Source organism: Syzygium oleosum, unplaced genomic scaffold (assembly GCF_021117445.2).
Source record: "Syzygium oleosum isolate NSW1041296 unplaced genomic scaffold, Sole_v2.1 Sole_v2.24, whole genome shotgun sequence".
In the NCBI taxonomy this organism is placed as follows: Eukaryota; Viridiplantae; Streptophyta; class Magnoliopsida; order Myrtales; family Myrtaceae; genus Syzygium; species Syzygium oleosum.
This window is the reverse complement of record NW_026607508.1, coordinates 2,709,190-2,732,559: the sequence shown is the minus strand read 5'-3', so window position 1 is coordinate 2,732,559 and position 23,370 is coordinate 2,709,190. Positions and strand designations below refer to the sequence as shown.

Sequence of the window (23,370 nt, the reverse complement as noted above, 5' to 3'; positions counted from 1 at the left end):
TTGTCGCTCAGTACTTCTGTTTCCACGTTAGGCAAAGTAGCCGAAACGACCATGTGTAACGGTGTAAATGTTTGTAATTAGAGGTCATCCAGGAACTGCAACAAAAGGATACACAAGTCCCTGGTTGTGTTTTTAATTTGAGATTGCTCTGAATTTATGGAGTTAGAAATATCACAAAATTGCTTACAAGTTGCCAAACTTGTGTTGTCACGTATTCCTTTAGATTAGCACAAGCCGAATGATTTTGGTTGAAAAATAGGCCTTGGGGACCAACTCCATCCTTTGTCCTGCTCGGGGAAGATTTATTAGTTATCACCCTGTCTCTGTCCCGTAGGCTGTAATTGGGCCGTGAGGAGAGGGGTGTGACTTTCTTGCATTGAATTAATAGACATGACATGTCTCCTAACGAACACCACTTGACAGCTTGACTATTCCACGACCCTTGATATTTTATCCTACTAGGAATTGAGTGTGATGGACTCTGCAATAAAACTACAGAACATCCCGTCAGGTAGGCTCCAGCTAGATATTCTTGGTGAGAACCTTTGAGTTTAAAACTTGTTATTGAGAGGGAGGAGCCAGGGAAAAAATTAACAGAAGGCTTTATGGCATTGGAAAAGCTTCCTTATTTCCCTTTCTTTTACTCTATTTCTCTCATGTTTGTGCTGAACTTGTCAATCGCATATGATACCTTAAGTTCAGGTCAGTCCATTAAAGATGGAGAGAAATTGGTCTCTTCAGGCCAAAGCTTTGAGCTTGGCTTCTTCTCTCCAGAAAACTCCAAGTATAGGTACTTGGGGATATGGTACAAATTTAGTTCTGAAAAAGTCGTTTGGGTCGCCAACAGAAACAACCCACTGACTGATTCAAATGGTGTTCTCACCTTTAGTGATGAGAGGAATCTAGTTGTTCTCGACCGATCAAAGAGTGTCATTTGGTCTTCAAATTCATCCAGGATTTTAAGAAACGCAGTTGCACAGCTGTTGGATTCCGGTAACCTTATTGTTTCAGAGAACACCAGTTCACATTCTGGTGAATGCTCATGGCAGAGCTTTGACTATCCAACTGACACCCTTTTAGCTGGTATGCGAGTGGGATGGAGCCTCAAAGCCGGTGTTGAATGGCGTCTGTCTTCTTGGAAAAGCACAGATGATCCTTCATCTGGAAACTACACCTACGGAATAAATGTTAATGGGTTGCCCCGATTTGAACTGCTCAAAAGAGACTCCACAAAAACATTTCGAACAGGGCCATGGAATGGAGTTCATTTCACGGGAGCTCCAGTGATTGAGATTACCTTTTTCAGGCCGAAGTTTGTCTACAATGAAACAGATGTATATTTTGAATTTGAATCTTCGAGGGATGATATCATCACCATAATCACATTGAATCAGTCTGGTCTTGTGGAACGTCTTCTAAGGAAGAAAGAGAGCTCTACATGGGATGCCATGATCATGTCTCCCCGTGATTCATGTGATAACTATGGACAGTGTGGTGCCAATGGTGTCTGCAGCAGTAACAAAGACCCTAGATGCCAGTGCTTGCAAGGTTTCATGCCCAAGTCCCAAGAAGAGTGGCAAGTAAATTCAACCAGTGGGTGCATTAGGAAAGCTCAGTTGAATTGCTCTCACGAAGAGGGCTTTTTGAAACTTTCGATGCTGAAACCGCCTGACCTGATAGACTTCAGGGTAAACAAGAATATAAGCCTTGAGGAGTGCAAGGTGGAGTGTCTAAAGAACTGTTCTTGTACGGCTTATGCTAATTCAGACGTTAGTGGAGGAGGGAGTGGCTGTTTGATGTGGTTCGGCAATCTCATTGATATAAGAGAATCCGATCAAGTCAACTATGAACAAAATTTCTACATAAGATTACCTGCTTCTGAGTTAGGTAGTGCGCATGGTGATTCAGTTAACAATCGCTTTTCTACGCTGCGATGATCTTGTTTTTTTTTTAGTTGTGTACATAGTAAATGCTGGACTAATCTTGATCTTGTACCCAACTACTTATTACTCATTTGCTTATCCTTTTGCTGCACTATTTTTGGTTACATTCATCAACTTATGAACATAATATTTTCTGAAATTAATTGACACACCTTTTCTTGGCTATTCTAGATTCCATCCGCAGCCCTGTCAATAAAAAAAAACTGTTGACTATCACTGTGGCTTCAGTCATTTCTGGATTGTTTATAGCAGGGATAGCATTGAGTATTATGTGGAAGAGTAGAATGAAAAGAAGAGGTAAGCTTGTTCCTAATCCAGTCTCCTTTTTACTGAGAAGATTTGTGTTGAAATTCGGCTATCGGACCATGACCAATTGAGTATCACTTCCATGTGATAGATAACGTTCATCCTTGTAGGCTTGCAAAGTCGGAAGGAAGACATTGATTTACCATTATTTGACTTTTCTACCATTGCCGTTGCTACTGGACATTTCTCGCAGACCAACATGATAGGAGCAGGTGGCTTTGGTTCAGTCTACAAGGTAATAAGCGATGAATTTGTGAGTTTATAGAACACGAGAAGCTTACGTAATTGAAAAAACATGTAGGGAATTCTCTCCATGGGTCAAGAAATAGCGGTGAAGAGGCTGTCCAAAAGTTCAAGACAAGGTCTCGAAGAGTTCATGAACGAAATACTCCTAATTGCCAGACTTCAGCATAGGAATCTTGTTGGACTTCTAGGCTGTTGCATGGAGGGAGAAGAAAGAATGTTAATATATGAGTATATGCCAAATAAAAGCTTGGATTATTTCATTTTCGGTTCGAGCTCCTTGATCCTTTTCATTTCCTTTTCACTTGACCCCCATGACATTAGTCTGTATGTTATTTGTGCCTCTGCATGGACATACATCCAAATGCTAATCGATGAACTCATTTTCTTTAGAGTGCCGAGCTCAAATGATAAGACTTACATGTCTGTGTGCAGATGATGACAAAAGCTTCTTATTAGCGTGGAAGAGTCGCTTTGACTTAGTTTTAGGAATTGCGAGAGGGCTTCTCTATCTTCATCAAGATTCAAAACTACAAGTCATTCACAGAGATCTCAAAACAAGCAACATATTGTTAGATGCTGACCTCAATCCTAAAATATCAGATTTTGGCCTTGCAAGAATCTTTGGAGGCAATGAAAGAGAAGCAAGAACGAGAAGAATTGTTGGTACCTAGTAAGTTTCTCATCTTGTTCAACGAGCAATTGTTTATGAACATTGGGTAATTTGAGTCATGATATTCTTAATGCAGTGGCTATATGTCCCCAGAATATGCTTTTGATGGAAATTTCTCCGTGAAATCCGATGTTTTTAGCCTTGGTGTAATTTTGCTAGAGATAGTAAGTGGCAAAAGGAACAGAGGGTTCTGCCATCCTGATCATCAACACAATCTTCTTGGTCATGTAAGTCAGTAAAGTATGGTTGTATAAACTCATGTCTTTTATGTGATGATTAATGACATGGATGGATTTGTCCTAGGCATGGTTGCTGTGGAGCGCAAGCAGGTCCTTGGAGCTTCTACATGAATCTCTATGCGACTCCTTCATTGCATCCCAAGTAGAGAGATGCATCCATGTCGGTTTGCTATGTGTCCAAAAGTGTCCTGGAGACAGGCCAACAATGTCTTCAGTCGTTTTCATGTTAGCGAATGAGGAAGCAATCTTGCCACAGCCTAAACAGCCCGGGTTCTTCATGGAGAGAGTTCCATCGAGCACAGAGGCATCTTTAATAAGGGAAGAATCGTGCACAAGGAATATCATTACGATCACCATGCCTGAAGGTCGCTAAACTTCCCATCGAGGATGTTCCTCGCTGCGTGCAGCTTAGAATTTTAGATTAGCAACTTGGTGAAGGCCTTTTTATTGAAGTCCATTGCCAATGATTATGCGTGGAGATAAATAATATCGACTCTCTAAACTTTTGTAGGAGCAAGTAATTGTATTTACTGCTTCCCTTCATCCTTATACGATACTTCGATATGTACTATCCCAATGAAGTACTTCCACATTTATAAACAAAATAAAGTATCTATTGTTTGGTCTTCATTGAATGAGTCCGACAACACTTTCAGTGCATTAATCAAAATGACAAAAGAGTGAAAAATTCTATTGTCCTGATGTTGTTAACTAGTTTAGTCAATATCTGAAATTCAATAAACAGATTCTTTAGCATGTGGGGCTAGCATTAACTTGCCCGGACTCCGGAGTTCCCAAGTTGAAATTGTCAAATTTATCGTCTCATGACTGCCAACATCTAGTGGAAGAGCCCCCACCAGTGGCAATGTTCCATTTTGTCGTCTATAAACAAAGCAATTATTATTTAGAGTTAATACCACAAAAAATCTCAAACTGGTACACCTGTAATAAATTTACCCCAAAATAATTTTTTGACTACCAAAAACTCCAAACTTGTACATCTGTGACAGATTTACCCTCTGTTCATTTCCGTTAAATTTTATCGTCAAATTGGTGAGTTTGATGACACGTGACAGTTGACGGGTGTACCAGTTTATAGTTTTATCCCTCTGTTTGTCACAAATTTACCAATTTATGATTTTTCGTGGTATTGATCCAATTTAACGGAGGGTATATTTGTCACAGATATACCAGTTTGGGGTTTTTAGTGATTAAAAAATTAGTTTATGGTAAATTTGTCACAGGTTTACCAGTTTGGGATTTTGGGTGGTCAAAAAATTAGTTTTGGTTAAATTTGTCACAGGTGTACCAGTTTGAGGTTTTTCGTGATATTAACCCTATTTTTCACTAGAGAAAGGGGAAACAAAAAAAAGAAAGCAATCTCGAATTTCAGACTAATTTATTACCCAATCTAACGATGAAAAGAATCAGTTAATGATTGATGTCTAATACATAATTCTTGACATTTCATTTGTTTTGTACACTTTTTTTTAAGTACTTTCAAAGTCGCAGTTCAGCTAGGGTCCCTTTTTATGATCTTGACGGTATTAAGAAGCGTGTGGTAGATCAATATATACTATAGTGAGGTATAGGGCAAACATTAAGACTCATCGAGCATTGAGCTAATCATCAAGAAAAATGGGCAAAACGAGATGCGATGGGACAAGAAAGATAGCATTAAAAAAAGGACAAATCGTGTCACGACCCTACGAGAATTCACCATGCTCAATCTCCAAAAGGAGTACTTCACGTTCAAGCGATATGAGTGATTATTTTTAGGAAAATATTTTACTAATCATTCATTTTTCGCGAAACAAACGGAGCCTAAATATTGGATGACTTTCCTAGGCTCTCAAAATAAGAGTGATAATGTAGGAATCTGGCGGTCCTTTGCTTAATGATATTATTCTAGGCAAATTTGTCATGAAATCCAACATTCCTGTAGTATTAAGGGGGGAATCAGAATCCACAGGAAACAATTATACAATACCATAATGACAGATTAGATAAGAGATATCCCATGTGGGCCTGACATGGAAAGGGAAATATTAGTATCTTGCACGAGGAAGGAATAACATAAGGAAATATAAATAAGACAGCTGGTCAAATTAAAACTTTTGTTTATCATATCATTAGTTTGGTTTGTACTAAGGAAAGAGGAGACCAATGAATACAGGTTTTGTTTCAGCTCCTAGTTGTCCTACCATGATCATCAATCCCTCTAAGAGTAGCTTCGGAATTGTGCATAGTTGTGTTCAAGAGTCTTCCTATTTAAATATGGGCTAGCAAATAATTCGATGTGAAAGACATTTGCTAAAAACAATCTGAAAAGTTTATGAAAGCATTGTGATATGTGTGGATATGAATCTGTCGCTTGCTTGCATATTGAGGACTTTTTAGCACGAGATGAAGGCCAACAAGCTTCAAGACTCAAGAGTATCAAACGAGTTTCTTATTCATAATGACGTGAATCGTCTTTATGACAATTTGCATTGTCAAATGATAGAACTGATGTTTTTTTAGACTAAATATCCCGTCCATCCCCACATTTCATCCTAGTACCACTTACCCTCCTCTACTTCTATATACATCAATTAACATCTTGAGGTTTGTCATTGCAGATCACTTTACATCTTCGCATGTTGCCTTATTTACAATAATGCCATTTCTTTTTTTAAAAATGTCCCATCCTGGGTCATAAATTTCCTACCACACCCAAACCCAAAACCAAACTCAAAATATAACCTCTGAACTCTAACCTCAACCTCAGTTACCGCTCATTGGCTGCCGTCGCACCCACCCTCATGATGGTGACGGCATCGGCGGCATAAGGTGATGGGTGATAAAAGGGATGAGGGTTTGAAGGCGATGGAGGCTAGGGTTTGTGAGAGACTTGGAGGATTGGAATTTCTAAAGAGGGGCAATTTGGTCATTTTAGCAATGAGATTATTTTAGAGGATTTTTTTTGTCAAAGATTTTATTTTAGAGGATGGTGAGTGGTATTTTTAAAAATAGAGGAGGGTAAATGGTGGTGGGGTGGAAAGTAAGGATGGTTTTTGGTATTTTCCTTTCTTTTATTCGTTGGAAAAAATTGCAAACAACAAACAACTAAGATTGCTCCATGAATATAATCTTCCTTCAAATTACACTCAAAATTATTTAAGCTGGACAAGCAGAAAGTTTAGAGGACAGACCAACAAATAAATTATACTATACTAAGCCAGAGTATTTAGAGAACCTAAATAAAATGAAAAGAAATTCATCGTGGCGATAATCGTCAGCAATTAGAATCCTACGGTAGTCAACTAAATGCTTTGACATAGTTGCTTGTCTTTGAAAAGAAGCTGCAATTAGTGGCAATAAACCGATTCTTGAAAACTAAAGCAGTGAAAATCTTAAATCTAATGAATAATTGTGATCAATATATTTTGGGAGGTTCCAAGTCTAAATTTGTCAAATGTAAAATAGTTGATGGACCAAAACGGGAAAAAAATATCAACAAAAGGGTCGAAGGTATGTATCATCTTATGACCGCTATGTATGATGCTCATCAGAAGGGCCCCATCGTAACTTTTGAGAAGTTTCTCACGTTTCCATAGATTTTAACGTGCCTTGACTCTTCAAGTACTCACAATTCAAATATGAATGTGAATTCAGGTATGTGCCAATCATCAAGCATAAGGCCAAAATAAGAATACGAATCTTCTCACCGACGGAATCCTAGAAGCAAGAAATCTGATGCGCGCGACCTAGAAAGGATCTCCACCAATCTTGTAGAACATGTGAGTTGACCAGTTGAGCCAACCCAAAAATTCTATCCTGACAGCTTCTTAGAAGGCAGACAGTGGTGATCACCATCCTATTTCTCTCCGAATCCTAGATTTTAGCTTGCATGGCACAAGCACATGCATTTTTTCTTCTAAATCTTATTCAGATTCGCGGTTCTGCATGATTAAGTTTAGGGATGGAAACACCTACTTTGTTCATCTGCCTTTTCATTGTCTGCCTGTTAGTCTTCGACTAATCGACTGCAACTGACACTTTAAATTCATGCCAATCTATGAAAGATGGAGAGACATTGGTCTCTTCAGACCAAAGCTTTGAGCTTGGCTTCTTCTCTCCTGGCAACTCCAAGAAAAGGTACTTGGGCATATGGTACAAGAGCACTCCTGAAACAGTAGTTTGGGTTGCCAACAGGGACAATCTGCTCACTGATTCACATGGAGCTCTCACGTTTAGCCATGATGGAGATCTAGTTCTTGTCAACCCATTGAAGAATGTTGCAGAAGCAAGCGATTGAATAGTAAAATTGACAGAATAAGAAAATAAATCGGACACCAAATTTACATGGTTCAGTTGTAGTGACCTACGTCCACGGGGAGAGCAGCATGAAATTCCACTATAGATCAAGCGATACAACGGAGATTACAATCACACTTGAGTCACTCAAATGCTCTCAGTATTTCCCAAGCCCCAATTACACTCAATAACACACGTAGTGTTTTAGCCTCACAATTCATCACGAAATAATCTCTCAATCTCACGAAGAAATTATACACAAATCTTACCGCAAGATTTAATCGCTACAAACACTCGGATATCTTCAGAGTATAATTCACTAGCAAAAGCTCCTCTTTGATGATCTTCACAAATAACATCCCATTCTTATTTATAGACAAGAATTGGATCCAAATTAGGAAACCTCTTTTTAGGAAACATTCTCCAATTATGAAACCTTTTCCAACTAGGAAACAATTTAATTAGGAAACCTATTCAAAATAGGAAACCTATTTGAATTAAGAAACTTTCCATTTCGAGCTCAAAATCGAGACTTAATTTTAACAATTTCCACATTGGCTCGACGTTTGAGCCAATTCACAATCACTTTGTCAAAACTTCACTGTTACTCTCCCTCAGCCCCAATGGGCTCAACCGCCACAGATATCTTTTGTAACATCCTTACCTCGGGGTTATTAATACGACGTTCAAGGCTCATCGCCGTCCCATTTCTTTTATCTGATCAATAAGCACATACAAAAACGTGTACAAAAAAACTCCCAAACAAAATAATAGCTGAAAATCAGGGAAAGCACAACAGGCAAAACACACTATTGCCATATTGTAACACCCCCACCTGGAGGTTATTAGTGCGACGTCCTGTGCATTATCTTTGACTAAGCACAAGCGGAAGCAATTAATTCGGGACAATCACAATCAAAACAAACAACGAGGTTATGACAAGCATCATGAGCAAACTTTGTATTAATGTGTAACATCCTTATCTTACACTCAGAAACTAGGGAAAACGTATACAAACAAACTTTCAAACAAAATAATAGTTGGAAATCAGGGAAAGCACAATAGGCAAGACACATTATTGCCATTTTACTTAAACGTATTTTACAGGCTCTTTTTCCACGGGCCGCTCCTACATACAAATCACATCACAAGCGAAGACCGAGGTTAATCCTAGCTCCTCTACGTCATCCTCCATTTTACGAACCTGAAAAGAAAAACAACAGGGAATGAGTCAGGAAGACTCAATGAGTAAATTCACTAATACTCATGCAGGATAATGTCTCGCCATTGTACGAACGCATACAAATATTTTCCCCACCTTATATCGATGGCAAATTAATAGTAAAGACTTTGACCTTGCCCTTGCTATGTTCATATGGAAACTCACCTTTATCCGGTCACATAAATGCTGCTTATCAATAAACACACAACCGGCACACATATAAGATTCATTTATCGCCATCCTAGCTCAACCAGGGTATCCTGACTCAACCGAGGCATCCAGCTTAATGCTAGGCATCTTGGCTCAACCAACGTAACCCGACTCAACCGAGCCATCCCGGGGCTACCTTACCCAAGGCATCCGGGCTCAACCAAAGCATCTTAGCTCAACTAGGGCATCCCGACACTAGTTTACCGAGGCATCCGGGCTCAACCCAGACATCCTAGCTCAACTAGGACATCCCGGCGCTAGTTTACCGAGGCATCGCGGCCAATGTTATGTGACGACGGTCTTCTTCTTTTATTTAGTGATCACACATCATGGGTCACACAAGCCGATTTATTATCTTGATTTCATTTGTCCATGCAATCAAGCCAAAAGGCGTGCCGTGCTTGTGTAATCATGATCTCTAGAACATTTGCCTAACATGCGGGTCGCGGTCGAGGGCACGTGGTTCAGTCTGCCATGCCGAGCGCCGGCTTAGAGCCGAACTTGGCATGGATCTACACATCCCAATGTAAACCTGCACCAAACCGAACTCGTTCCGTGACGCCACAACATGAGTACGAGACCATACGACACCCCGTTTCGTGACTTGTACGTGCCTTGACTTACGATTATGAAGCAAAACAAGAAGCATTCATGCAAACATCGAGCATCACAGACACGGTCACTACTCGAGTCCTATGCTCTTATAAATCAACAAGCATAGATGAAAACATCAAGCATGGTAACAAGCGATGTGTGCAATATCGAGACAAACAACAATACACAAGTCTCAACAAAGGCTCGGGTGAGAACTCAAGCCAACAATGTATCATAACTTCGTATCCCGAGATTAGGGAATCTACTTACATGCCGCGTTTCAATCACGTAACACACCGCCCTATCCAAGTGTTAGGGAATTCACTCACCTATAATCACAAGAAAACGTCCACAGTGGTCGGCAGCAGCAAATGGCGAGAAAGAGAAAGAGAGGTGATCGGCGTGAGGATGAAGAAGAGAGAGAGAAGTATGAGAATGAAAGATGAGAGAGGAAGAGGAAGTGTGTGTGTGGTAACTAAGGGGGGGGGGGGAAACTAAGCCTATTTATAGGCAAGCCAAGCCAACTTGTTCCCCAAGTTTTGACCAACTTGCTTACCAAGCTTTGACCAACTTGCTCATCAAGTTTTGACTAACTTGCTCACCAAGTTCTTGCTTTCTAGAATCCTCTTTCTTGTCCTCCTTTTGGCTGTGAGCCCCTAAGTTGGGCGTGGATGATAGTCTTGTTCTTCAAGTTGGCAATAATACACAAATAGACAAGTCACCTCACATTTCAGCTTCTGCCTCCACATGTAAAGCCTCATTTCACCCATCATGTGACATCCAATCAAAGCTTAGCATAGCTCATTTGAAAGCTCAGAATGAGCATATTAAATCACCAGAAGACATTAACTCGAGATTCCAACGTTCTCATATAGAAAACGATGAATCTTTGAAATCTGACAAAACTAACAGTTTTTGCACTATTCTAGAAATCGGGTTTAAAATCATAGTAAATGAACTCCGAAAATTCCTAAATTTGAATATGTCAAAAAAAAAAACCTTAACAAACATTTTCCATGAAGAACACGAAATCTAAATCTTTCTGTACATACAACTTTTAATAGCTCAAAAATAGACTAAAAATAATTCGCTGGAACAGAATTCTTGCTTCTCAAAGTAAGCTCTTTCCAGAATCCAAATCATCTCTAAAAATTCCAAAATTTATATATGTTATAGAAAAAGAAGTTCTCAACAAATTTTGAAGAAGTTTATTCAAAATCGGCCCAGAAAAGTTCGTAGAAAATCGAGAAAGTGTGAACATCACCGAAATACCTATTCTGAGCAGTTTTACACGGTCCGAAAATTAGGCTATCGTACTACTCATATCAAATCCAAAAATTCTAAAATTAAAGTATGTAAAACTCCAAGATGTTTGGAGAAATTTTGACGGGGAAGAGTTTGGAAATTCGGACCACAAAAGTCTCCACAAAAATAACAATACGAAAGAGGTACAGAGGATCTGAATCTGGATTTTCCATAACAAGAGTAAAATTGGCTCCGATTGGAAAACCACCAAACTTAAACCATAGCTATTTCCTAGGGACTAAAATTGAGGATGTTACACATATTACATAAACATATTTCACAAGCCCTTTTCTACGGGCCGTTCCACATACAAATCATATATGGTTACATCACAAGCGAAGGCCGGAGTTAATCCTAACTTCTCTACGTCAACCTCCATCATGACGAGTACACCAAAACAAACCAGAGACGCGGAGCTCATCCTAAAAACATGGAGAACAACGGGAGTAAGTTGAAAACTCAATAAGTAAATTCACTAATACTCATGCAGGATGATGCCTCGCCGTCGTACTAACGCGTACAAATATTTTCCCCACCTTATGTTGATGGCAAAATCAATAGCAAAGATTTGACCTTGCCATTGCTATGTTTACAGGAAAGCTTACCTTTATGCGATCACACAAAAATGTACAAGAAAATTTATATGTGAAGCCTCGCAACCAATCGGCACGCAAAAACACCCAAAAATATTCACATGTGAATTCATTTATTTTACAGTCGAAATCCATCGAGCATCGCCTCCTCAATACATGGGTGACAAGTCCTCTGGAATCCTTCGAGCATCCAAAAACCTTCGACTTATCAATAAACAGACATACCGGCATACATATAAGATTCATTTATCGTTATCCTGGCTCAATCAAGGCATCCTGACTCAACCGATGCATCGAGCTTCATGCTAGGCATTCTGGCTCAACCAAGGCATCCCGGCTCAACCGAGGTATCCGGGGCTAGCTTATCAAGGCATTCGGGCTCAACCCTGGCATCTTGGCTCAACCAGGGCATCTCGACTCAATAGAGGTATCGCCGTCAATGCTATGTGACGACGGTCTTCTTCTTTTATTTAGTGATCACACATCATGGGTCACACAAGCTGGTTTCTTATCCTCTATCTTAATCCACGCATACAAGGCTCTACTTGCTATACACACATGAAAAGCTCACAAGATCATAAATCAACAAGCATAGTTAAGAACATTAACATATCACATAAACTACCGCATCCAAACATCATGCAACCATACACAAGAACAAAACCGTTTCAAGCAACAACAACCTCCCAAGACGCGTTCCAACCACGTAACACACCGTCCTATCCAAGTGTTAGGAAATTCACTCACTTGAAAGCACAAGAAAACGTCTACGGGGGTCAAAGGGGGAAACGGTGATCAGTGGCGGTGAACGGGCGAGAGAGAGGGAGAGAGGTACTTGGCGTGAAGGTGAGGGAGAGAGAGGGAGACGTGAGAGTGAGAGATGAGAGAGGAAGAGGAGGTGGTGTGTGGAAACTATGGGGGGACTAAGCCTATTTATAGTATAGTCCACTCATAATCTTAATGAATTAAGGCCAAAATCCATTAATGAAGGTCCTTAAAGTCTAAGCTCCATTATGATAAGGCCTAAAAAGTCTTTGACCATTATGAAGCTTCTTATGCAAGCCTTTAATTGAGGCCACACATTTCTCAACTTGTTCTCCAAGTTTCTACCTTAGGGTTATTAGGCCCTAAAAGTCCAAGTTAATGATGAAGTTGATCTTAAAGTCTATGGCCATTACTAGGCTTCCTCTCCAAGCTTCTCTTGAGGACCACATAATACTAACTTGGTTTCCAAGTTGTTGACTTAGGGTAATTATACCCTACTAATTCTTTTAAGGCCTAAGTAATTCATGATGATCTCTCTCTCTCTCTCTCTCTCTCTCTCTCTCTCTGGCCGTGAACCTCCTAGGTGAACGTGAGAGGTAGTCTTGGTCCTCAAGACTCAATTATTGAAGTCTCCCACTAAATTACTATTGATGGTCTTCAAGATAACTTGTTCCTCAAGCCACAAAAATAGATAATTATGCCTTAAGTAGTTTAGGGACACCTAAGCCAAGGAAATCATTACCCTCATTAGAAAGCTCAGAATGTATAGATTTTGTCTTCAGAAGACATCAAATCGAAAATTCCAACGTTCTCATATAGAAAATGATGAATCTTTGTAATCTGAAAAAACCGGGTAGTTTTTGCACTGTTCTAAAAATCAGACTTAACAATATAGTAAATGGACTCCGAAAATTATAAAATTTGAATATGTCGTAAACAAGACCTTAACAAATATTTCCCATGTGGAACATGAAATATGGATCTTTTTTTTAAACACAACTTTTAGTAGGTCAAAGACAAACTAAAGACAATTCACTAGAATAGAATCCTTACTTCTCAAAGTAAGCTCTTTCTAGAATCCAAATCATCTCCAAAAATTCTCAAATTTTATATGTTATATAGAAATAAGTTCTCAACAGCTTTTGTGAAGGAAATTTGTTAAGAATCATTCTAGAAAAACTCGTGGAAAATAAAGAAGGTGTAAAGGTTACAAAAAAGAACAACACTGGATGTTTCAACCCCGTTTAGAAAATGGTCTTTTGTATAAACCAAATCATATTAGAAAAATCTGAATTTAAATTATGTTATACTTCAAGATGTTGAGAACAACTTTGGTGAAGAAGTTTCTTAAAATTCGGTTCAAAAAAATCTCCACAAAAATAACAAAACGAAGAGGTACAGACGACCCGAATCTGGTTTTCCAGAACAATAACAAGAATTGAGTCCAAATGAGAAAACTACCAAATTTGATTCAACAAAACTCAATTCTAGCAAAATCAAGGGTATAAGAAGATTGGAAGACTTAGAAAAGAGTCTTATCTCCTTGCTCACGGGTACAAGTAGGGCACGTATCGCGTTCAAGACCGATCCCTAATCCCTTGGAAAACCGATCCATAGCCATTTTCTAGGGACTGAAATTGAGGATGTTACATCTTTCAAGTTCAAGCCTCGCTTGAACTTCACTATAATCATGGACCTCATCAGAATACCAACTTCACCTGCACCTTTAACTACTTCATAAGGATTTTCTAACACAACCTCCTTAACCGTAGATAAAACAAAACTATCATTGTATCTATATATGTCAAGAGATCGAATACGCACTTTGTCAATTTCAGCAACTACAGCAACTGTTGGCTCTTTAGGCTCCACCTTGCTACAAGCACCACCTGTGTCGATTACTCTGCTAGTACTCACTGCCTCAGGAGTTCCTGGTTACAACTCTACCTCAAGCTGAACACCGTTCAGATCCGTATAAACACCGCTATAACCACTCATAGCCAGAAGCATTGGAGACTCATCAAATGTAACTTCTCTGCTGATAACAGGTGAATTTAATTTCGGACACCACAACTTATAGCCCCGCTCACCTTATGCATAACCTAGGAACATACACTTTCTTGCCTTTCCATCGAGCTTACCATCACTAACTCGAACATAACATGAGTAACCAAATATCCTCTTAATAGAATAATCAGCAACGTTACCTGACCACACTTTTTGAGAGTTTGACATCCAATTGCAGTCAATAGGGATCTATTCTTCAGATAGCTCATCGTACTAAGTGCATCCATCAAGAATCTTCTAGCCATACCAGCACTAGAGAGCATTTTATGAGCCGTCTCTAGTAATATTTTGCTCATCAATTCTGCAACCTGTTATAGTTCATTGGCACTAGTACAGTATTTCACTATGCCTTCCTTCATGCAAAATTCATTTAGCAGCTTCGAGCAAAACTCTATACTACTGTCAGTCCGCACATGCTTGATCACTTTACCAGTTTCCTTTTCGATCAAAGCTTTCAACTGCCTGATCCTAACAATAGTATCAAAATTATGCCTTAGCACAAACACCCACGTCTTTCTCGAGTAGTCATTAATAACTGTTAGCATAAATCTGGTACTTTTTCTTGAAGGAAACCGTGATAACCTGCGAACATTCGAGTGAATTCATTCTGCAATCTCCGTGGTTTCTTTGATAATCGCATTGAAGTGCACTTTCCGCCGTTGATTTAAATCACAGCACCGTATACATTCAGTTCATTAGCAACATAACCACACAACAAATTTCTCTTACTTAGAACCTTCAAGCTTTTCTTACTAATGTGCCACAAACGCATATGCCACAATTCAGACTCTCGAACCGATGCATCCGACGATTCTGCAGCAAATTCCGTCACTGTCTCACCTTGAAGCTCATACAAGCCATTATGATTGATTCCTTTTATTATCACCATGGCACCTCGAGTAATTTTCAAAACTCCACATTCTGAAGAATACTGACACCCAGCTGAATCTAGGGCACTCAAGGAAATGAGATTTTTCTTCAACTCTGGAACATGCCTCACTCCAGTCAATGTCTACACAATACCATCTTACATTCTAATTCTAACATCACCAACACCTATAACATCACACTAAGCATTGTTCCCCAACTGCACTTTACTACTATCCGTGCACTAATAAGTAGTAAACCAGTTCCTATTTGATGTAGCATTAAAAGAACAACCAGAATCCATAATCTATCTATCAAACGATGAATAATTAGTGACAAACAAGACAAAATCAGCATTATCCAAATTACTGATAGCTATAGCTGCAACATCATCCGCAGACTCAACTCTAATTCCCTTACCTTTCTCGTTCTTCAGCTTAATGCAATCCCTTCTAAGATACCCCCTCTTGTCACAACTCCAATAGACAGCACCACCAGTCATAGATTGACTTCATCTATTCATGTTTATACTACTTCTGTTAACACGTGTACCAGTTCTTCCTCTATTTTCACCTACTAAAGCAACAGATACATGTTCACCGGATTCTTTTTTACGGATGTCCTCACTCAGAATTAAATCTCAAACACCGTCAAACGTCAAACTTGTTGACCCAGAGGAATTAATAATAGCAATAATAATAGTATTCCAACTATCAGGTAATGAGGATAATATAATCAAAGCACGTACCTCATTTTCAAAGTCAATCTCAACTGAACTCAATTGACTAACGATCACATTGAATTCATTGATATGATCAGCAACTGACGTACCTTCGCTCATCTTCAAGTTAAACAGACGTCGTATCAAATAGACTTTGTTGATCGTAGAGGGCTTCACATACATGTCTGACGGGACTTCCATTAAACCCGCAGTGGTCTTCTCTTTCACGATGTTAAACGTGACGTTACGGGCCAACGTTAGCCGAATAACACCCAAAGCTTGTCTATCTAGCAATTCCTAATCAGTTTGCTTCATCGTCTCTAGCTTCTTCCTAGATAAGGGCAAGTACAGTGTCATCTGATATAGATGATCATCAATCTGCATCTTCCAGAAACCAAAATCCTTCTCATCAAATCTGTTGATTCTCAATTTTCGTTCTTCTGTCGCCATCGATTCGCTTCAACTCAGTCTAGCCTAGCTCTGATACCAATTGTTGCGGAAGCAAGTGATCGAATAGTAAAATTGACAAAATAAGAAATTAAATCGAACACCAAATTTACGTGGTTCGATCGTAGTGACCTACGTCCACGGGGAGAGCAGCATCAAATTCTACTATAGATCAAGCGATACAACGGAAATTACAACCACACTCGAGTCACTCAAACACTCTCGATGTTTCCCAAGCACCAATTACACCCAATAGCGCAAGCAGTGTTTAGCCTCACAATTCCTCACGAAATAATCTCTTAATCTCACGAAGGAATTATATACAAATATTACTGCAAGATTTAATCGCTTCAAATACTCGGATATCTTCAGAGTATAATTCACTAGCAAAAGTTCCTCTTTGATGATCTTCACAAATAACATCCCCATCTTATTTATAGAAAAGAATTGTATCCAAATTAGGAAACCTCTTTTTCGGAAACCTTCTCCAATTAGGAAACCTTTTCCAACTAGGAAACCATTTAATTAGAAAACCTATTCAAAATAGTAAACCTACTTGAATTAGGAAACTTTCCTTTTCGGGCTCAATATAGAGATATAATTTTAACAAAGAGTGTCATCTGGTCTTCAAATTTGTCCAGGGTTCTAAAAAATCCAGTTGCCCAATTCTTAGACACTGGAAATCTTGTTCTCAGAGAGAATACCAGTCTAAATTCTGATGATTATTCATGGCAGAGTTTTGATCATCCGTCCGACACACTCCTACCCGGTATGAAATTAGGATGGGACCTGAAAATAGGTTTAGAAATGCGTCTAACTTCTTGGAAAAGCATGGATGATCCTTCCCCTGCAGATTATACTTATAGGTTGAACATTCACGGGTTGCCTCATACCGAAATTGTCATCAGCTTAGGATCCAGCAAGAATTATCGGATAGCACCATGGAACGGAATACAGTTCAGTGGTGCTCCAGTGAGACCGAATGCAGTGACCAAGTTAGTGTTCTTCTATGGTGAAAGTGAGATCTTTCTTGTACTTGAAGTCAGAAAAAGTGAATATATCGCAAAAGTACTTACAATGAACCATTCAGGGTCGCTCCAGTTATATGTTGCAAGTAAAAGAACCTATGCCTGGAATATCATGTACTCAGTGCCCAACGATCCATGCGATGCTTACAATACTTGTGGAGCCAGTGGTATCTGTAGAATTAACAGAGCTCCCATATGCGATTGCTTAAAGGGGTCTGTACCAAAGCCTCCAGAAGAATGGGATGTCCTTAATTGGTCCAGTGGATGCATGAGGAGTGCCAATAAATTGTTCGAAGGAAGAAGGGTTCCTCAAACTTTCAAAAGTGAAACTTCCTGACCTGTTAGAGTTCTGGTTGGACAAGAAAATGAGCCTGGAGGAATGTGAGGCCGAGTGCTTAAAGAACTGTTCATGTACAGCTTATGCTAATTCAGATGTTAGAGGACGAGGTAGCGGCTGTCTCCTGTGGTTCGAAGCCTAATTGACATTAAGGAGTACGAAGAAGATAACTATGGGCAAACTCTATACATCCGCCTACCAAAATCTGCACTAGGTACTTAGTTTGCCAACCATTGCTTTTTTTCTGTAGACATTCTATCTTTTAACCAGCTTATTCAGGAACAGCAGTCTAGAAGATTGCATTTAATCTTCTCAGTCTTCTCCATCCTAGATGTCCATCATAACTCTGCCAAGAAGAAAAGGATGGTCATAAGCATACTGATGTCAGCTATTTTTGTATTGACCATGGTGTACTGCCATCGAATCAGGAGTTGCAAAATAAAGATCAAAGGTCAGTAACTTTGGATCTATGGATCTACACCTCCAATAAATACAAAGAGACCTTAAGACCCTTTTGTGAGGTTAACATATGCTTTGGCTAAGATTTTTGTAGTAAATGGTCGCTTTCACGTTGGAAAATCAAGGAGGAAGATGCTGACTTGCCACTTTTTGATCTGGCTACCGTTGTTAATGCTACAAACGGTTTTTCTGAGGATAATCTGTTGGAGCTGGTGGCTTTGGACCAGTTTACAAGGCAATGAGCCATGCATATTCCAAGACAAAGTTAGCTGCAAACAGAGTGATCATGTTTCATTGTTTAACACGTCTACTCTAACCACATTATGCAGTGTCATCTTTTCACAGGAGAAGAAGTAGCGGTGAAGCGACTGTCAAGAAATTCAGGACAAGGTCTTGAAGAGTTTAAGAATGAAACAATTCTGATAGCCGAACTTCAACACCAGAATCTTGTGGGGCTTCTAGGTTGTCGCATGGAGTTGGTCTATGAGTACATGGAAAACAAGAGTTTGGATTATTTTATCTTTGGTTAGGCCACTAGACCCTTTTATCAAGATGTTACTTGATCATGATGCTATCTGTGCACCGAACTTAATTTCTCTGGTTGACTAAACTATACTTATCTGCATATGCAGATCGTGAAAGATGCTCATTGTTAGACTGGGAAAAACGTTTTGACATTGTCGTTGGAATTGCGAGAGGTCTTCTCTATCTACACCATGATTCTAAACTTCAAATAATTCACCGGGATCTCAAAGCTAGCAACATTTTATTGGATGGCAGCCTAAGCCCTAGAATCTCGGACTTTGGGTTGGCAAGTTGCATGTGATGAGAAAGAAGCAAAGACTGAGAGTCAGTGGTTAGTAAGAATTCGTTGTTCCAGAAAATCTCTAAATAGGACCACATGTTATGTTAGAAGACTAATACCAATCATTTTGTCATTACAGTGGCTATATGTCCCCTGAGTATGCCTTTGATGGGAAATTCTCTGTGAAATCCGATGTCTTTAGCTTTGGCGTGCTTTTGGTAGAGATTGTAAGTGGCAAAAGAAATAGAGGATTCTGCCACCCAAATCATCACCATAACCTTCTCGGACATGTACGAGAAAAGATCCAGAGCATACGTTGTTCTCCCTTATCTCCCTCTTTTTGTCTTGCATTACTAAGCCTGAGATGCGATTTTTTTCAGGCATGGTTGCTTTGGAGTGAAGACAGAGCCATGGAACTCGTTGATGGGTGCTTGTATGATTCGGTGGAACCTCAGGTACAAAGATGCATCCATATCGGCTTGTTATGCGTGCAGAAGTTCCCCAACGATAGACCGGCGATGTCCTTTGTAGTCGCCATGTTAGGAAATGAAAGTGCAAGCTTGCCTCGACCTAAACAGCCTGGTTTCTTTATGGAAAGAAGTTCAATGGACTTAAGCGCAACCCTTAAGCATGAAGAACTCCACACTGTTACTGCAGTCACGGTGACAATGTTGGATGGTCGGTAGTGCGTTTTTGTGAGGAATTGCAAATAGATCCGACAAATGCCATTAATTGTTTACTCCATTCATTATCAAAGACTTCTTGATTTGTGTGTTTGGTATAAAATCCAATGTATGCAGGTCCAAAAAACCATTGACCACAGAGGGTTGATCAAATCGGTAGAATTTTTTTTTGTTGCCTTCTGCAAGTGATAGTATAACTTATGATCTATGTTCTCTGGAAGTTTCATATGCACGTGAGGAATGATATCTTCTTCCATCGTGGACATTTCCTGACCCTTTTAGCTGGATGGAGCTTGAAAACCGGTTTTCGAAGGATACCTGACTTCTTGGGGGAAGCATGGATGATCCTTCCTCTGGAGACAATGCCCATGGTATAAATATTAATGGGCGGCCCCAATTGGAAGTGTTCCACGAAAACTTTATGTAAGTGTGAAGGAAAACAAAATTCATTTCACAAAATAATTAATGACAATCTAGGGGAAATTAGTTCTTGAATAAGGATATACAGTGAAAATAATTAGAATGAGGTCATGAGTACGTGAGACAATTGATTCAGAATGGTACCATAACAATTTTTCTACATGAGGTCAAGCAAGAATCTAGCTTACCCTTTTACAAAGGCACTACCAAGAGAGGTAGTAAAAATGAGCTCAAAAGAAGTGGGGTTGAAACCCTTTAACTTAAATCACCTGTGATGGTAACCCGATCTAATACTAGTAAATCACTAGTTATAAGATTTAATGGGTAAGAACAAGTTGCTAAAAGTAATTGTTTGCTACTAACAATAGCCCAGACATGAGAAGTCGGTATTGTCTGTTACGTTTTAGAGGTTGAATTATATTCTTAATGAAGTACAATACATTAATGTATCATGTTCATTAGTAACAGAAACACGTGATAGATATTTCACCTATATGAGCTTAGAAGTGGTGTCGCTTCTTACAAAAGTTAGGGTTGCTTTCTAAAGAACTCATGAAAACGTACAAGCACAAGGCCATAACAATGCTAAGTAAATTATAAACTTCCCATTGAAACAAGAGGTTAGTATATATGCAGTATGTCCGATTCTATTACTAAAAGTACCAAGTTTAAAACCAATAGCTACTAGTGACTTTGATAAAGCTTTGAGATACTTACACTAATTGAAGGTTTAACTCGAAAGAGACCCTTCATGTATGTATATTGATCTCATGGAAATTTAGTTTTATCTTATTTTAATTTTTTTTATTATTTTTTTTTTACAAACAAAGTGGGGGATTGTTAGTGTTTGTTTGTAAAACAAACAAGGGTTAATACCACGAAAAATACTAAACTGGTACAGCTGTGATAATTTTACCACAAGCTATTTTTTTTATCACAAAAAATTTCAAACTGGTACACCCGTGACAAATTTACCCCGAACTATTTTTTTGACTACCAAAAACCCCAAACTTGTATACTTGTGAAAATTTTACCCTGAACTAATTTTTTAATATTATTTTTATTTTTTCGTATTTTTTATTTATTTTTTTATTTTTTCTTTTCTTTTCTTTTCTTTTTTTCCTTCATCTTCAACCTCTGGAGCCGGTGAGGTCGGCCCCACCGGACGCTGGCGAGGCTCAACCTCGACATTGCTGGGCGAGTTCGAGCCTCGCCAGATCTTCTTCATCTTCAACCTCTGGCCAGTCACCGGACCGACTATCGGCCAGAGGCGGAAGCCGGCGAGGTCGGCCCCGCCGACCGCTGGTGAGGCTCGACTTCGCTGTTGCTAGGTGAGGCCGACCTTGCCGTTGCAAGGCGAGGCTGACCTCGCCAGACCTGGCGAGGCTCGACCTAGCCATTGCTGGGCGAGGCCGACCTTGCCAGTTGCCGGCGAGTTCGAGCCTCGCCAGATCTGGCGAGGGCTTGGCACCGCCGACAACTGGTGTCACGCCCCGAACCCTACGACACTTGACAACTCTACCGCGGTCGATTTAGTGCGATGTCCCAGGAAGCGTCACCGACCTAAAACCCAAATCAGAGAATAATGCACATGCGGAAGTAATCATACACCCGAACATAATTAAACATGACCAAGGATAGCAACAAATACCATGAACACATACTTGCATTAAACAAGGGGATTTACAATATCCATTAACAGAAATATACATACAACCAAAACGGGTCAGCAAGCCACTAACATCAAAAAGGGGTACGTGGCTCGGGGCGGTCAGGTACTATCTCCAAAAAGGACTCTTCCAAAAAGTGTCGGCCCTAAACCCTAGTTATGGTCAGGCTAACCCCTAAGGTAACCAATCCGGGTCGAATCCCGAAGACTCGGATGAATCATCGGATAACTCGAACTCGGAGTCCATAGACTCAGGCTCGGACTCGACTTCTGCTGGCTCCTCCTCGGAATCATCCTCCGGCTCTGGCTCCATCTCCATCGGCTCCGGCTCGGGATCGGACTCCCACTCCATTGGCTCCTCTTCCTCAGGGTCGGACTCCATGTCCATCTCAAAGATGATGGGCCGGGGGTCAGAATCCTCCTCAGACACGGCATCGGGGCTGACTACCTCCCCATCAGCTGTCTGTGGGTCCCATTGACCTAACCCGTCGATCGGGACATCAAAAGTCCTAAGGGGCCCATAAATGCCGAACTGGTCCCGAAAACACCAATCAAGGTAAGGATGAGCCTGAAACTGTGGCTTGCCCACGTCGACCCAAACAATAGTATAATGCTTAATATAAGTCTCCCCGTTCCCAACAGGGTACTCAATCACCGAACGCTCTATGCGGTACGGGATCCCAAAACGTATCGGTACGCCTACCATCCTCAAGGTCGGGGGTCTGAAAAGTGGGGTTTCAACAACAGTGAGAACGAATCTCAGCGAGTAGGCCCCCTAAACCTAAATTAGGCTAACATGCACCTCCATAACAAGCATTAACCAAGCAACAGTCCAGTACACAAATGACTTAGGCCCTCGGGCCCAAATCCAACACATATTCGACCTTGCAAGTTAGGCACATAATAACAACAATAATAACGCAGAACCCAATCATGGCACATACACGAAATCACTTGGCCACAAACACATGCCATGCACATGCTTGCACTCGTTAATGAACTCTCGCACATGTACCGTTACCATACACGTGCTCATGCTCATTTATGCACACTTGCACACGTGCCAATTTCTCAATTAACTTCCGACCCGCGTAAAACGCATCAGGTCCATCACTTCCCAATCGATCTCCGGCCCGCGTTAAACGCATCAGGCTCATGACGCAACCCGCGTAAACGACGCCTCAGGTTGGCCATCTTCCGGTAATCCGGGCATCGTCCCGCGTTAAACGCCTCAGGACGGGTTCATTACCCTGCGTAAACGATACCTCAGGGTTTATGTGATCACACGTACACAATTCACCGATTATTATCTGAACCCCGCGTAAACGACGCCTCCGGGCAAGTTAGGTGATCACATGCTCAATGCCACTAGTGCAAACTCGCATGATTCACATAACATGCCAACACTCATTATGCACAATTCATGGCCATATCATCCCAGGGCTCAGAGCATCAATCAAATTCACATTGAGCAC

At 40.2% G+C, this 23,370-nt stretch overlaps 2 protein-coding genes and 1 pseudogene across 2 annotated transcripts; all 3 read left to right on the top strand.

Annotated features, from left to right (window-relative positions):
- The first annotated feature begins 506 nt into the window (after positions 1–506).
- LOC115693011 (G-type lectin S-receptor-like serine/threonine-protein kinase At4g27290) lies at positions 507–4,034 on the top strand. The gene is made up of 7 exons (XM_056302504.1): positions 507–1,887; positions 2,115–2,240; positions 2,360–2,484; positions 2,551–2,761; positions 2,928–3,165; positions 3,242–3,392; positions 3,469–4,034. The coding sequence occupies exons 1-7, from the start codon at positions 606–608 to the stop codon at positions 3,775–3,777; spliced, it is 2,442 nt and encodes an 813-aa protein (XP_056158479.1). The 5' UTR covers positions 507–605; the 3' UTR covers positions 3,778–4,034.
- A 14,188-nt stretch (positions 4,035–18,222) lies between these two features.
- On the top strand, positions 18,223–19,144 carry LOC115693006 (G-type lectin S-receptor-like serine/threonine-protein kinase SD1-1; annotated as a pseudogene).
- LOC115693005 (G-type lectin S-receptor-like serine/threonine-protein kinase SD1-1) lies at positions 19,144–19,809 on the top strand. Its single transcript, XM_030619988.2, has 3 exons — positions 19,144–19,178; positions 19,263–19,413; positions 19,504–19,809. Exons 1-3 carry the CDS (start codon positions 19,144–19,146, stop codon positions 19,807–19,809), a joined length of 492 nt encoding a protein of 163 aa, XP_030475848.2.
- Positions 19,810–23,370: the final 3,561 nt, after the last annotated feature.